This window comes from Anabrus simplex, chromosome 5 (assembly GCF_040414725.1).
Source record: "Anabrus simplex isolate iqAnaSimp1 chromosome 5, ASM4041472v1, whole genome shotgun sequence".
NCBI classification, from domain to species: Eukaryota; Metazoa; Arthropoda; class Insecta; order Orthoptera; family Tettigoniidae; genus Anabrus; species Anabrus simplex.
This window is the reverse complement of record NC_090269.1, coordinates 62000939-62014879: the sequence shown is the minus strand read 5'-3', so window position 1 is coordinate 62014879 and position 13941 is coordinate 62000939. Positions and strand designations below refer to the sequence as shown.

Below are 13941 nucleotides of genomic sequence, written 5' to 3'. Positions count from 1 at the left end.
TTTCACCTGTCACACTTTTTAACTGGCCCATTGCATTGCCCCCAGATGATTACACGACTTGACCGCAGTTGTAGTTGCCGGAACTACACACCTTTGTGTTTTGCAGATTCCGCTTCTACGGAATTTAGTGAGGGAAGTCAAAGTATAGTTTATTACTATCCATGCACTTGAACATGGCGTCGATATCAGTACGGTATCTTCGGTTCTATGGTCGACAAAGGAAGATGTGTTCTCGCATACGAAAACTGAGAGTGTGAGGTAATGATGATCTATGGCCTCCGGAGGAGCCTGGTGCAGATCTTCTTAGTTAACAGCAATGGACTACCTGGTGATAATAATGAGGCAGGGAGTGGGTGAAATTCCGCGTCGGCGCATAGCCAATTTCTGTCGAATAACACGAAGGGATCTGCTCAAGGCTTAACGTCTCCATCCGACGGATGAATCACCGTCAGCAGCGTCATATGCACTTCATATGAAGTGTATCTGAGAGCGATAACCTTCCAAATAGTCGTGGAGTGTCTCAAGGATCGATTTTAGGACCTCTTCTCTTTTTAATATACATCTATAACATACACAACTCATCTTTCGTACTGCATCATTGTAAGCTGATGGAGAGTCTTGAAATTAAATTCAGAATTATGGCACGCAATCTAGTGATTATAAATTGTATACCACCACTTCTCATACCCTACTGGCCTAACCAAGCGAGTTGGCCATGCGGTTAGGGACGCATAGCTGTGAGCTTGCATTTGGGAGCAAGTGGGTTTAAATCCCACTGTCGGCAGCCCTGAACATGATTTTCCGTGGTTTCCCATTTTCACACCAGGCAAATGTTTGGGCTGTACCATACCGACGCCATATAACCTAACTGTGTCGGCGCGACGTAAAGCGACGTATATATTCAAAAAACTCACTGGCCAACATTTTGGTGGTCACGTTTTTGGCCACCAACGGGACTCGAACCAGCTAACCACGGTGTCAGACCATAAACATTTGTCACCTTTCAGGTCATGGCCACCAGACGGGCTATGAGAGTATGAAAGGCTGGAAAATAAAATACTTCGTCAAACTTACATAACTCTGTGGTCAGATAGGAACTAGAATATATCAAAGGAGAAAGAGAATTCGTATTACTGCCTTCCATGATGGGACTCGCTGATTCATAGCTGGCTGACAAGGGAACTATTTTGGGTTGGATCTGATTGATTTCAGTGAAACTTGGCTGAATGATCAATTAACGTATACTAGGTTTAATGCTAATAACCATTTGGCCTCAAAGCCAAGGGTAGTGTCGTAATTATTAGCTGAAAAATACAATTTTGCAACTGGCTTCACTTTGCACCGACACAGATAGGTCTTATGGCGACGATGGGACAGGAAACGGCTAGGAGTGGGAAGGAAGCGGCCGTGGCCTTAATTAAAGTACAGGCCCAGCATTTGCCTGGTGTGAAAATGGGGAAACCACGGAAAATCATCTTCAGGTGTTCCGACAGTGGGGTTCGAACCCACTATCTCCCTAATGCAAGCTCACAGCTGCGCGCCCCTAACCATACGGCCAACTCGCTCGGTATCTGAAATATAGCTGGGCCACTCGGATTACAATAGTTACCTGATGTTGACGTAAATGACGGTGCATGTTCACTGTAGGAATATACCAATAGTTTTATTTTAAAGTTACATGAAACATTTTGTACTGAAAATGATATTTTAACAATACATACTAATTGTCACGCTCCACAAACCTATCAAACTAATAGTATATCAGTGGCATGGCAGTCTCCTGGGTGTTGCCGGTTTGAAACTGATACAGTCAAGGAGAGGATGAAGTTCTTTCGAGTGTTCTACTAACGTTTTAGAGGGATTTTTTTTTTTTCAAATACAATATCCAATGTGTAGAATGTGGATCCGTGGTAGAGTGTCGACCTCCGGGTCCCAAGATAGCGGGTTCAAACCCGGCAGAGGTAGTCGGATTTTTGAAGGGCGGAAAAAAGTCCATTCGACACTCCATGTCGTACGATGTCGGCATGTAAAAGATCTCTGGTGATACATTTGGTATTTACCCGACAAAATTAATTAAATGTCAGCCATAGACGCCCAAGAGTGATCCGGTTGACTCTGTCTGCCATCTAGCGGACCTAGAGTAAAACGGAACGTCGAAATTTACGAGCAGACAGCCAGATGGCGTCAAATTGAAATGTCTGCAAACGGTAGCTGAGGCCATACGATTATTATTATTATTATTATTATTATTATTATTATTATTATTATTATTATTATTATTATTATTATTATTATAGTGATAATACGTATGTGTATTTTTCATTTTGGAGCATGTTACCAAAATATACGCACAGCCACGGCGATTCTGTATACAATGATACTGTTATGAATAAAACACCGTCTCTTTTATTAAACCCCATGGCACTACAGCCCTTGAAGGGCCTTGGCCTACTAAGCGACCGCTGCTCAGCCCGAAGGCCTGCAGATTACGAGGTGTCGTGTAGTCAACACGATGAGTCCTCTCGGCCGTTATCCTTGGCTTTCTAGACCGGGGCCGCTATCTCACTGTCAGATAGCTCTTCAATTCTAATCACGTAGGCTGAGTGGACTTCGAACCAGCCCTCAGGTCCAGGTAAAAATCCCTGACCTGGCCGGGAATCGAACCCGGGGCCTCCGGGTGAGAGGCAAGCCAGAGCCGGCCGTCTGTTTCATTACTCTAATTTATTTCAGGATGACCCATTAAACACACACACACACACACACACACACACACACACACACACACACACACACACACACACACACACACACACACACATAACTATGAATGAACACACTCGCTAATTTATGTCTATTTACGAGTCTCTGCTCTTCTCACACAGCGGGTGGTCCGCCTCATTACTACCTGAGGGTTTTAAAATCTTATTCACAAGTTCGTCTTGCTTCCTTTTCTCTAAGTCCTGTCATTCTGCAAAGCAACTGCGAGCAGACAGCTAGATTTGAACACAGTGCTATGGCTACTCAACACACGATGACTGTTCCTTGGTTCGACTCCAGAGATGTCCAGTAATTTACAGAGTCACATGCAGTGAACAACTAAACGCAACAGCTCAACAGTATTCAACAGCAGGATGATACTCACAACAGCGAATATTAAGACAGATCCAATTACAGTCACGATAGGTGCTTCAAACACTGACTCACAGTGGTCCTCAGTCCACACACACACACATACAGAGTACTACAAGGCAGTACACATTCTTCTGTCCCATACGCCATCTTCAGTCCAGGTACTCACTGGACACAACAACATCAACCACAACTCTTTGTTCAGACCTCGGTGGGACACTAGCGACAACCAACACTTCCGTCACCCTCAGCCCAGCCACTGAACCCCAACACACTGATACTCACACTAACTCCAATGTTGAGTCCCACAGTGTCTCTAACACTGACTCCACCACAGAGTCAAACAATGACCCCGCGTCTAGCACGGACTTACTGTCCGCGGCTAGCCTCATTTTTATAGCTTGGGTGATGTGTGCCGGAGTATTCGCGATGCGGTTAGAAACGGAACATTCTCGTTGCATCTCCAGTACAGGCCGCCAGCTGGGAGATCCTCGGTCGTCTGACTTCCAGGAAGTTCCGAAAGGGGCTACCACAGGACTGGATCGTAACAGTACATTAAAATATCTTTTGAAACCTCCATATGAGATATTCTTCAGGTCTTTTAACCCAAAAGTTGTCTGTCATTCGAAACAATATTTTTTCACTAAATGTACATGATCCTAAGTAAGGGTTTAGAGAGGCTGTCTATAACACCGTCACAATCATAGGAGAATACTTCACCAGTCACTTTAGAAGCCATGCTTGGGGAGCGTAGGAGAAGGAAGAAAAACACAGTTTGCCTTTGTGTCTAACCGGCAAATGATGCATGACGCCAAGTGCGACATACTCTCACCACTGAACTGAAGGTTAATGACTCCAGCCTGAGTTAGTTCGCCGTTGAAGAGCAGGATGTAATATGTGGCGTAAATCGGAAGCACTGAAGACGTTTTGTGTATGTACTAGCTTATGCATCAGTTCAGTTCATCGGCGCTAGATGGCAATCATATCTTTCCTAACATGTGTTAACGGGAATCGGGTGGTTTTAGATAGTTGATAGAAAATACAAATTATATAACATAGACACCACCCCACGCCCCTCCAACAGCCTATAAGAATATATAAAAATATTAGTTTGTAAGTTAGAATGTTATTTAAGTACGGTATGAAATCTTTTGTCATCTATAGGGTCCTTCAACAAGCGTGCTAATTTTGATACACCAAATTATGAACTTGTTTTTTTCAAAACACATTACCGGTAATAAAATACAAAAACATGTTCATCACACGTTCCCATTTCAGGTATGGAGAATCATGTTGGACATACCCCCTCTCCTACTGCGCTGGCATGCAAGAATTATGTCCATGAAATTCCCTATGACTGCCTGACAAGATTTCACTTGGATTTGGCCAACAACTCGTCAAATTTCTTCCTTTAACTCGCGGATGTTTCGGGGTGTGACATACCGGTACATCATTGATTTAAGAAAACTCAGAATTTAAAAAATCGCAAGGGGTTAAGTCAGATGCCATTGTTGGTAACCATTGCTTGAGATGAGACGATCAAGAAACCGCTCGTGGAACAACTCAGTTGTTTTAGTGTTCACTGTTGAACCCGTTTCACTTAACTTTACTATAATAGCCATATGGAATTATATATTGTGTTCTCAAAATGTGTGTCCTCTTTTTATAGTGTCAAATATTTAGAAAGTAAAGTATATTATTAAGGAAAAAAAAGTTTTCGATTTTCTGCATTGACAAGATGATCCTTATCTTTTCAGGTCTTGATCCGTATCAGAAGCCTTCATCACTTCCAAAGGAGAAAAGCCTGCCTGTGATATCCATGGCAACGTCAGCGCCTCACTTATCTACGTCTGAAACGGCTAAAGTCTCCACCAGTGAGGAGCCCTTCAATACGAGACCTTCCTCGACGCACATTTCTTTGGACATTGCACCCTCAACGAGTGATAAAGAACAACTCTTACAGCCTTCGGCTAAACCAGAGACACCTCCGGAGCAGGACGATCATAGGGTGAATCCGAGGTCGATTGACAGTAAGATCTCACCATCGCAAAATATTCCAGACTCTGTACATGAAAAGGATGACATCTTGGAATCATCAGTTAAAAAAGTGGAGGATAATCTAGAGACAAACGAAGTCGGAGTAGGGTTAAGTGCTGGAAGATATTTCGAAGAAATTCGGCCAACACGGACGGGACAGAGTTCTGGAGAAACTTTGGGAGAAATGTTTACAACTTCGTTGGATGGGAGGATTTTGGAGGCTGAGTCCCAGTCGGGGGAAGGGTATGGGGCTCCGCAAGGGAGGTCTCTTCCCTTGACGGAGCCCAGTTCGGGGGTTACTGCCCCCGTGAAGAACCAGACTGTTTATCCCTCGGCGACGTACAGGAACGAGGAACGAAAAACGAACCCTGATATTCAAGACATCATAACAGGTATTGTCAAGCTATTAAATGGTAATGTCAAAGTGCAGGCAAGTCCTAATGTTCCTCCACCAGGACCCATGATGGGTAGTGGTGGAAGGCCTTTACGACCATTAACAACCAGGATAAATAACAGAGGACCTCCAAGGATAACAGATTTACCTCCTCTTCCTCCTCTAGACTTTGATTCTCCCATACCTCCTTCAGCAATGATACCACCTCCCCCACCTACTCACTCCATAGGGCCAACTGCCACAACTCGAATTCCACCTCCCTACCCATTTGACTTACCCCCTAGTATGACTGCTTTGCCTCCTCAGCCTTCAAACAGTAACCCAAATAGTCATCCATTCCTCAATGGAGTCCCAATTCCAGAACAAGTTGTGCCTGTTACGAATCAGAATCCAACGTTCAGCAGTAATAATCATCCTCAGAGACCTCAGAGGCCACGCCCACAGAGACCACGTCCAGCAGGTCAGCCTGTAAGGAGACCATTACCACCACAGCCTATACCATCAGTACTACCAACGTATAACACAGATATAGAAGATCCTTTAACAGGATCATCTGCAGAGGGTGAAGTGTTATCTGGAATCAATAGTGGTCCTGTGATTCCTCAAGATATACCTGTGTATTCATTTCCAGAACTCACTTCACCTACTAATCAAGGATCTTCCATAGATGATGAAGAAGATGAAGAAGAGGATGGTGGTGAAGTAGATACTTCGCTATCATCTCTGACATCAGCTGCCTCCTCATCTTCTCCAACATCTTCTACAACAACAACAACAACAACAACAACAACAACAACATCAACAACAACTACTACCACAACTTCAAGTACAACAGCAGCAACTACAACAATACCTTCTACAACACCATCACCAAAAATAACAACAGCATCATCTGCAGCCAGTAAAATAAAAGATATGAAGGAGAAAGACGAGGAAGGTGTGAAGAAGAAAGTGACAGAAACAATGAACAAGGAAAAGCAACCAAGTAAAGTGAGCGAAGATAACATTACGATTGAGATGAAGCCTGGCAGCAAACTCCCAGAAGAAAATGGACTAAAGATAATAGCTTCAATGACATCTTCATCTTCTACTGTAAATGAAGCCACCCAAGAACCCACTCTTCCATTGTCATCTTCAGTGCTTTCATCACAAGTATCATCAAGTGTGAAGAATTCTTCGTTATCTGAGATAGTTGTTCCAGTTCCACTGGAACCTTCCACAGGAGTTGGTGTAGCAACACCAGTGCTAGAATCTTCAATGATGGAGTTGATATCTTCTGATGCTACAAGTTCCAACAACTGGGAGACAGTAGGTGCTACTCCTGACTCGGCTGTAATACCTACTGGAACAATATCATCCACAACAACACTGATGAGCCAACAGAGCAGTGAAAAGAATGTAGATACTTCTATCAGAGGGAGTAGCAAACTACCGACTTCATCGTCCCAGCCTCTGCAGCCTTCCATTGGTAAGTAAATAACAGTAGAAATAGTTGTCTATTGTTATTCCTAACATATGGTGTGAAGCAGTTCAATAATCATTTCTTACTATTATAATTTCCAAAAGGGCTGATTAATTTTGTAACCCTGTAGCATCAGTCCTCCCATCGCATCTAACAGACACATAAATTCAGTCCATCTAAACAACCCCTATATAATTTGTGGAAGGTAGGAACCAACATAAAATACATTTTAAGCTTTATTCACAACATAACATTGAAATATTGAGAAAGGATGCTGGCATTTTTGAAACAATTAAACTAATTATCTGATTTTTCTTTTCACAGTCTTCAGGATCTTGAGATTGTAATGTTACTTGATTAGTGAAACAACTCACTGGACACAATACAGTTTTACATATCATATTTATATTCATTTTCCATTTCAAAAGATCTCGACCTGCAAGCACTAGCACGAACAATTTTGAGCTAATTCACAGCAAATCAAACGCATTAAACATAAACATGTATACTTTACAAATTTACTCGCGTTGTATCTGTGAGATAAAGCTGGCAGCAGCTTGTGACATTTGTATTGCATAAAGGTCACAACACGACTGGATGATGATGATAATAATAATAATAATAATAATAATAATAATAATAATAATAATAATAATAATAATAATAATAATAATAATAATAATTTTTATTTATACTGGCAAAGTTAGAGATGTACTCCCTTTCTTACACTTAACCAGCCTTAATCTAGAATACTAAATAATAACTGCTGATGATCATAATATGATGATATTAACAATGATAACAGTAATAGTATTAATAAAAGTAACCACACTTAAAAAAAAAATCATATTATCTATATAATACACATCATACATAGAGTACATTAAAAATATATGAATAATGAGTACTATAACTACTGCACTACTCAGGAGAATAGAAAATGTATACATTTCTACAGTACACTGAAATATCACCTTCAATTGAGAGGTGAAGAGAAGGATTAGTAAGAAGAAGATCTGTAAATGGAAGAGGGAAATAATGATGACGAGGTGGTAGGAGGAGGTGTTTTCAGGTCATAATTTGATGATTCATGCATGTTTACCTAGTATTTTGACACAGGCATGTTTAAAAGCTGAGCTGCTGGACATGCTTCTGACATCCACTGGTAAGAGATTCCATTGTTGGGCTGCGGTAACGGTGAATGTTTTCGTGTAGATTGCTTTTCTGTGTACAGGAAGGGATAAACACATGGTGCTGCAGGATCCAGTATTTTTGTTAGGGTCTGTGGAGAGGAACTTGATGCGATCACAGAGATAGGCTGGTTGAGAAGTTTTAAGAATATTATGCAGAAAGCAAAGAGCATGAAGGCGTCATTCTTGCAGGCGAAGCCACCCGAGCCATATGTAAGACGGTGTGACGTGGTCAGCGTAACGAAGTCCACAGATAAATCTTACACAAGCATTCTGGGCACACTGTAATTTCCTTCTCCAATTGTTGTAAACTATGTCGCAATAATCAAAATGAGGTAATGCGAGTGATTCAACAAGAATTTTCTTTAGTTTAAAAGGGAAAGTGAATTTGAATTTACTGAGACAATGTAGCATTCCATATATTTTTCTACACACAGATAGAGTTTGGGCAGACCAGGGTAGATGTTCGTCAAATATTATACCAAGATTTCTTACATTTTGGCTATACTGTATGGGAGTACCACTTATGGACAACTGTGGTAACGCTGTTTGATTGAGTTTGCAAATCAGTTTAGGGTAACCAATAATAATTATTGCCTGGGATTTTGATGGGTTTAATTTTAATCTGTGATTTTTGGCCCATATATCTATGGTCATCAAGTCTTCATTCAGGCGAAGTGTTTCTGAATGTAGGTTTTCGGGTTTGCTGTCTATATATATCTGTAAGTAATCTGTGTGTAAGTGGTATTTACTTCTGAGAGAGGAAGCTAGGAGTTAAGCCAATCTTCATTACTTGTATGAATGGCATTTTTAGCTTATACCGGGTGAGTCAGCTACGCCTGACGTTTTATGCTGGTAGGCTTCCCACTGAACGTCACTAGTGTCGTCTATGGTCTATTCTCCTTCGCCGCATATTAAGCAACAATCACCTTTAATCACTCACTGCACCATTAGGGTTGCAAAAACATGTACCATATGCGACAGGCATTTACACAATGCATGAAACTGTCGTACAGTTATGTAAAAAGTACGTGCCAATTAATGTTTCAGCACGCCGTTGAACTGGAAATGGGGCTCTTTGTGGCATTCTGGGTGTTACAGATTCAGAGGCTTCTGTAGTAAGGTTTCAAAGGCTTTGAGGATTTTCCGGCTGCTGAGCGTATACTACATCCTTCAAATAGCCCCATAGGAAGAAGTCCAGTGCCGTCAAATCAGGCGATCTAGCAGACCAGGTGACAGGTCTTCCCCTTCCTATCCATCGAGCGGCATGTATAACATTCAGGTGGTTGCGAACATCTGCTGACATGTGAGGGAGAGCTCCGTCATGTTGATATCACATGGTTACATGCTCACCCATATCACACCTCTTGACGCAAAGAAAAAAATTGTAAAATGCTGGGTTGTGTTATTAGATGAACTAAAACAAGCAGAATTTGTTAATCTCACGGGGGATTTTTTTATTTTTCATATCTAACCATAGCTACCTGGGGGTTACAGCTCATTGAATTGATTCAAATGTTTAGTATTGTTATTCAATATTAAAGTTAAACATCATAGAGAAAACCACATTGCCACTTACTACACAGAAGGGTTTGAAGACTTTGTTCGTGTATAGGAGTTGGAAGACAAAGTTGTTACTGTTTCCACTGACAATGCAAGAAATATCATTCTAGGAGTTGAGAGAATAAAGTACGGCAAATTTTGGTGTGCAGCCCACACTCTACAATTAACTTTAAATAAAGCTTTCAAGGATTCTGTGTGAACCCAATTAAAATTTTATTAATGGACTGATTAATTGATTAGCCTAAAGGCAGTTGGTTAACTGATCAAAATTTTTAATCGATCGACAGACTCGTGCTTCGTTTTCCCAACTGAAATGAATATAGGTCATTACAATGACATCAGTAGGAATGGCGCGATTAAAAGCAATGCTTTCATATCAAATAGTCTATCAAATGAAAAACCACACATTTTCTCACTTTTAATGAACGCTGTCGACCTGACAGTCCAAAGTTCCAAAGCTGAAATGACCAAGCCGCAAACAGCCGAGATCTGTGAACACTTGTCTTTTTTCGGTGGGGGGAGTCAAATAGTGGAGAGTCCCAGGGCAAAAACTGTGCCATTTTACTAATCTTTTGCCTAGGAGTACCCAATGAGTCGGAAAATCTCAATTTAATACACTGGCGGCGGAAAGATCTATCTGACTTGGAGGCAAATTTTTTTTTCTCCAAGTCTGAGCAGACACCCTCTTCACTACAAATTTAGAATAAAATGAATGTCGACTTTAATAAAAGTGAAGAGGAAGAAGCTTTTCTTAAGAAACGGCTTTTTTCCAGGTTGAATTTTTAGGTTTTTTTTTGGTGAACTGTGGTGGCTTAAATGGGCACACTGCTCATTCAAAACAGCACGTCAGAGTAGGGATCAGCTTGCATCCGGGAGATAGTAGGTTCGAATCCCACTATCGGTAGCTCTGAAAATGGTTTTCCGTGGTTTCCCATTTTCACACCAGGCAAATGCTGGGGCTGTACCTTAATTAAGGCCATGGCCGCTTCCTTCCAACTCCTAGCCCTTTCCTATCCCATCGTCGCCATAAGACCTATCTGTGTCGGTGCGACGTAAAGCCCCTAGCAAAAAAAAAAAAAAAAGTGTAGGGATCGTACAGCTGGAATACTATGATGAACCAGTATGTTACGTACCAGCAGTGTCAGAAAATGTATGAACCAGAGGAAGGGCATGCTAAGGAAGACAGTTTTCTAACTCCCCAGCCATTCCCCGCCAATATTCAGTCAGGCAGTTATACTTGGTACACAGCAGTGATCTCATCTATCGGAGTTGAGTGGAAGTACAAGAGACAAAGAACATCACAACAAACAATGGTCAATGTAATGTTATTGTTGCTCAATGTTATGCGGTTTTGATATTGTAGGCCTTCATATTTAGTTTTCTTCCGACTCTGAAATACCACTCTTACCATAGTCGGTATGGTAAGACTGAATAAAACACAAATGATCCGAAATTGTATTCTCTATAACTTTTGTTATGTAGTAATTTTTGAGAGGACCAATAACATAGGTATTTAAAGATTAAATTTTAGGCACCTTCCCCTAAACTACAATTTCATCCAGGGTGAATAAAATTGTTTCTAGCCTGACATAAATGATCAGAAATTTAATTCTATATAACTTTAATAATGCATTAATATATCGATAGGACCACTAATAATATAAATATTTGAGAATTAAATTTTAGGCCTTCCCCTAAACTACCATTTCACTCAGCATTAATAAAATGATTTATAACCTAGATTGTAGTGGTTCATACCCAATTTTCATGAAATTCTCTTCAGTCGTTTGCTCGTGATGCATGTACAGACAGACAGACAGACAGACAGACAGACAGACAGACAGACAGACAGACAGACAGACAGACAGACAGACAGACAGACAGACAGACAGACAGACAGACAGACAGACAGACAGAAATTACCGAAAAGTAAAAAGTGCATTTCCTTGTTACAGTGGACATGACCGATACAGAAATACCATTCTTTTCAAATTCTGGGCAATGTACAGACAAAACTCTTATTTTATATATATAGATTATAAATATTTCCAAAATTATCAGCATACCTTTCTTATATGCAATATTCAGGTCTGTCTCTTATTTTGATATATCTATTGCGAGAAAACATGATGTGATACATAGAAACGGACAACAGATTCGTGTTCAGCGATCCAAAATTAGTTAAGATCACATATCACACCTCTTGCTGCAAAGAAAAAAATTTAAAATGCTGTGTTGTGTTACCGAACTGAAACAAGCAGAATTTGTTAATCTCACGGGGGAAACATCATAGAGAAAACCACGTTGCCGCTAACTGCACAGAAGAGTTTAAAGACTTTGTTCATGTATGGGGGTTGGAAGACAAAGTTGTCACTGTTTCCACTGACAGTGCAAGAAATATCGTTCTAGGAGTTGAGCGAATAAAGTACGGCAAATTTTGGTGTGCAGCCCACACTCTACAATTAAGTTTAAATAAAGCTTTCAAGGATTCTGTGTGAACCCGATTAAAATTTTATTAATGGACTGATTAATTGATTAGCCTAAAGGCATTTGGTTAACCGATCGAAATTTTTAATCGATCGACAGCTCTAGTGGAGATATGTCATCAGGAATGCAATACTAAAATGATAAAAAATGAGGCACGATGCTTAGCAGTGAATGAAAGATCAGTTAACGAATAGGCTTACATACTCTACAACAACTGTATGTCATGAAGAGTGAATTCAGTACTTGAATAATTTCTGAACTATATTTCTTTCTAATAGTGAAGACTTCCATAGTTGCCATGTAAAGGAAGAAAAAAATTTCTGATTGGTTCATCAAGAGTTCTGTAGCCTTCGATAGTCTTTCCATTCCTGTGAGTGGTAAATTTGTTCTACTCTCATCTATTACAGGATTTCCATACCAGCCCTATCGTCCTCGACCTGGTATTGTACTGGATGATCCTGAATATAAACCTGGTTTGGGACTTAACCGACCAATCATCACAGCTCCTCCAGCTGGCAGCCTGGGTGAGGTGTTTGATGTGACGGTTTCAGCTATACAAGGTCCTGGGAGCGGGTCAGGTACGGGCCACACTGGACAACCTTTTGTACATCCAGGTGGGTGAAACTTTCTTTCGAATTGGTTTGAAAATTAATTTAAATAATGCACATTTTTTCAAAGATTTTGTTGAACATAGAATATTTATTTTGATCTTGAATTTTAATACTCACATTCCTAGCTTAATTTTACTTCTGGTTAAAGAAATGTTTTTTTTTCCCTTTCATTTCTTTAAGCATCTCTATGTTTAAGCAGTATTATTTCCTTCTCTTTCTTCACTTATATTTTGCTCTGTCCTCATAAAATGATCTTGTAGCTCTTATCTTTTGAAATAATGCAAATCAATCTTAAGGTTTTAGGCAAGATGTGCATTCAAATGCAATATATATGATACAGGAGAAGTGCCATCTGTTTTTTGACAGAATGTTCTTATACCTATTCCCAAGAAAGTGGAGCTGACAAGTGTGAAAACTACTGCACAATTAGTTTAGCATCTCACGCCTGCAAAAGTTTTAACATATATTATTTACAGAAGTATGGAAGGATAAGTTAAAGCTGAGTTGGGGAGAAGATCAGTTTGGCTTCACTACAAATATAGGAACATATGAAGCAATCCTGAGCTTATGTCTGATCTTAGAGGATCGAATTAAGAAGGATAAGCCTATATACATGGCATTCATGGATCTAGAAACGGCATTTGATTACGTTGATTGGACCAAGTTATTTGAGATTCTGAAGGTGATCACGATCAGATACCGAGAAATAACAATTATCAACAATCTGTATAAAAAACAGTCTGCATTGAAAAGAATTGAGGGTTTTGGAAAAGAAGCAGCAATCCAGAAAGGAGCAAGGCTGCAGTTTGTCCCCTCCTCCTTTTCAGTGTTTATATAGAACAGGCAGCAAAGGAAATCAAAGAGGAATTTGGAAAGGGGATTACAATCCAAGGAGAGGAAATTCAAAACTCTGAGATTTGCCAATGATATTGTTACTTTATCTGAGTCTTTCAAGGTTATAAACTTCATTATTGGTTCCGTATTGAATTAAGATTACATATATGATTCTGTCAGTTGCACTCCACCGGTAAGCTTCTTTTACATTGCGCGCAAGGTTCTATTGGTTCC

At 40.3% G+C, this 13941-nt stretch overlaps 1 protein-coding gene across 1 annotated transcript in view; it reads left to right on the top strand.

Annotated features, from left to right (window-relative positions):
- LOC136874353 (mucin-17) overlaps positions 1-13941 on the top strand; it is a 215664-nt gene that overhangs the window by 143774 nt on the left and 57949 nt on the right. The window contains exons 2-3 of the mRNA XM_067147992.2: positions 4887-7028; positions 12670-12876. Of these exons, the coding sequence (XP_067004093.2) occupies positions 4887-7028; positions 12670-12876 (2349 nt within the window). The remainder of the gene's footprint in view (positions 1-4886; positions 7029-12669; positions 12877-13941) is intronic.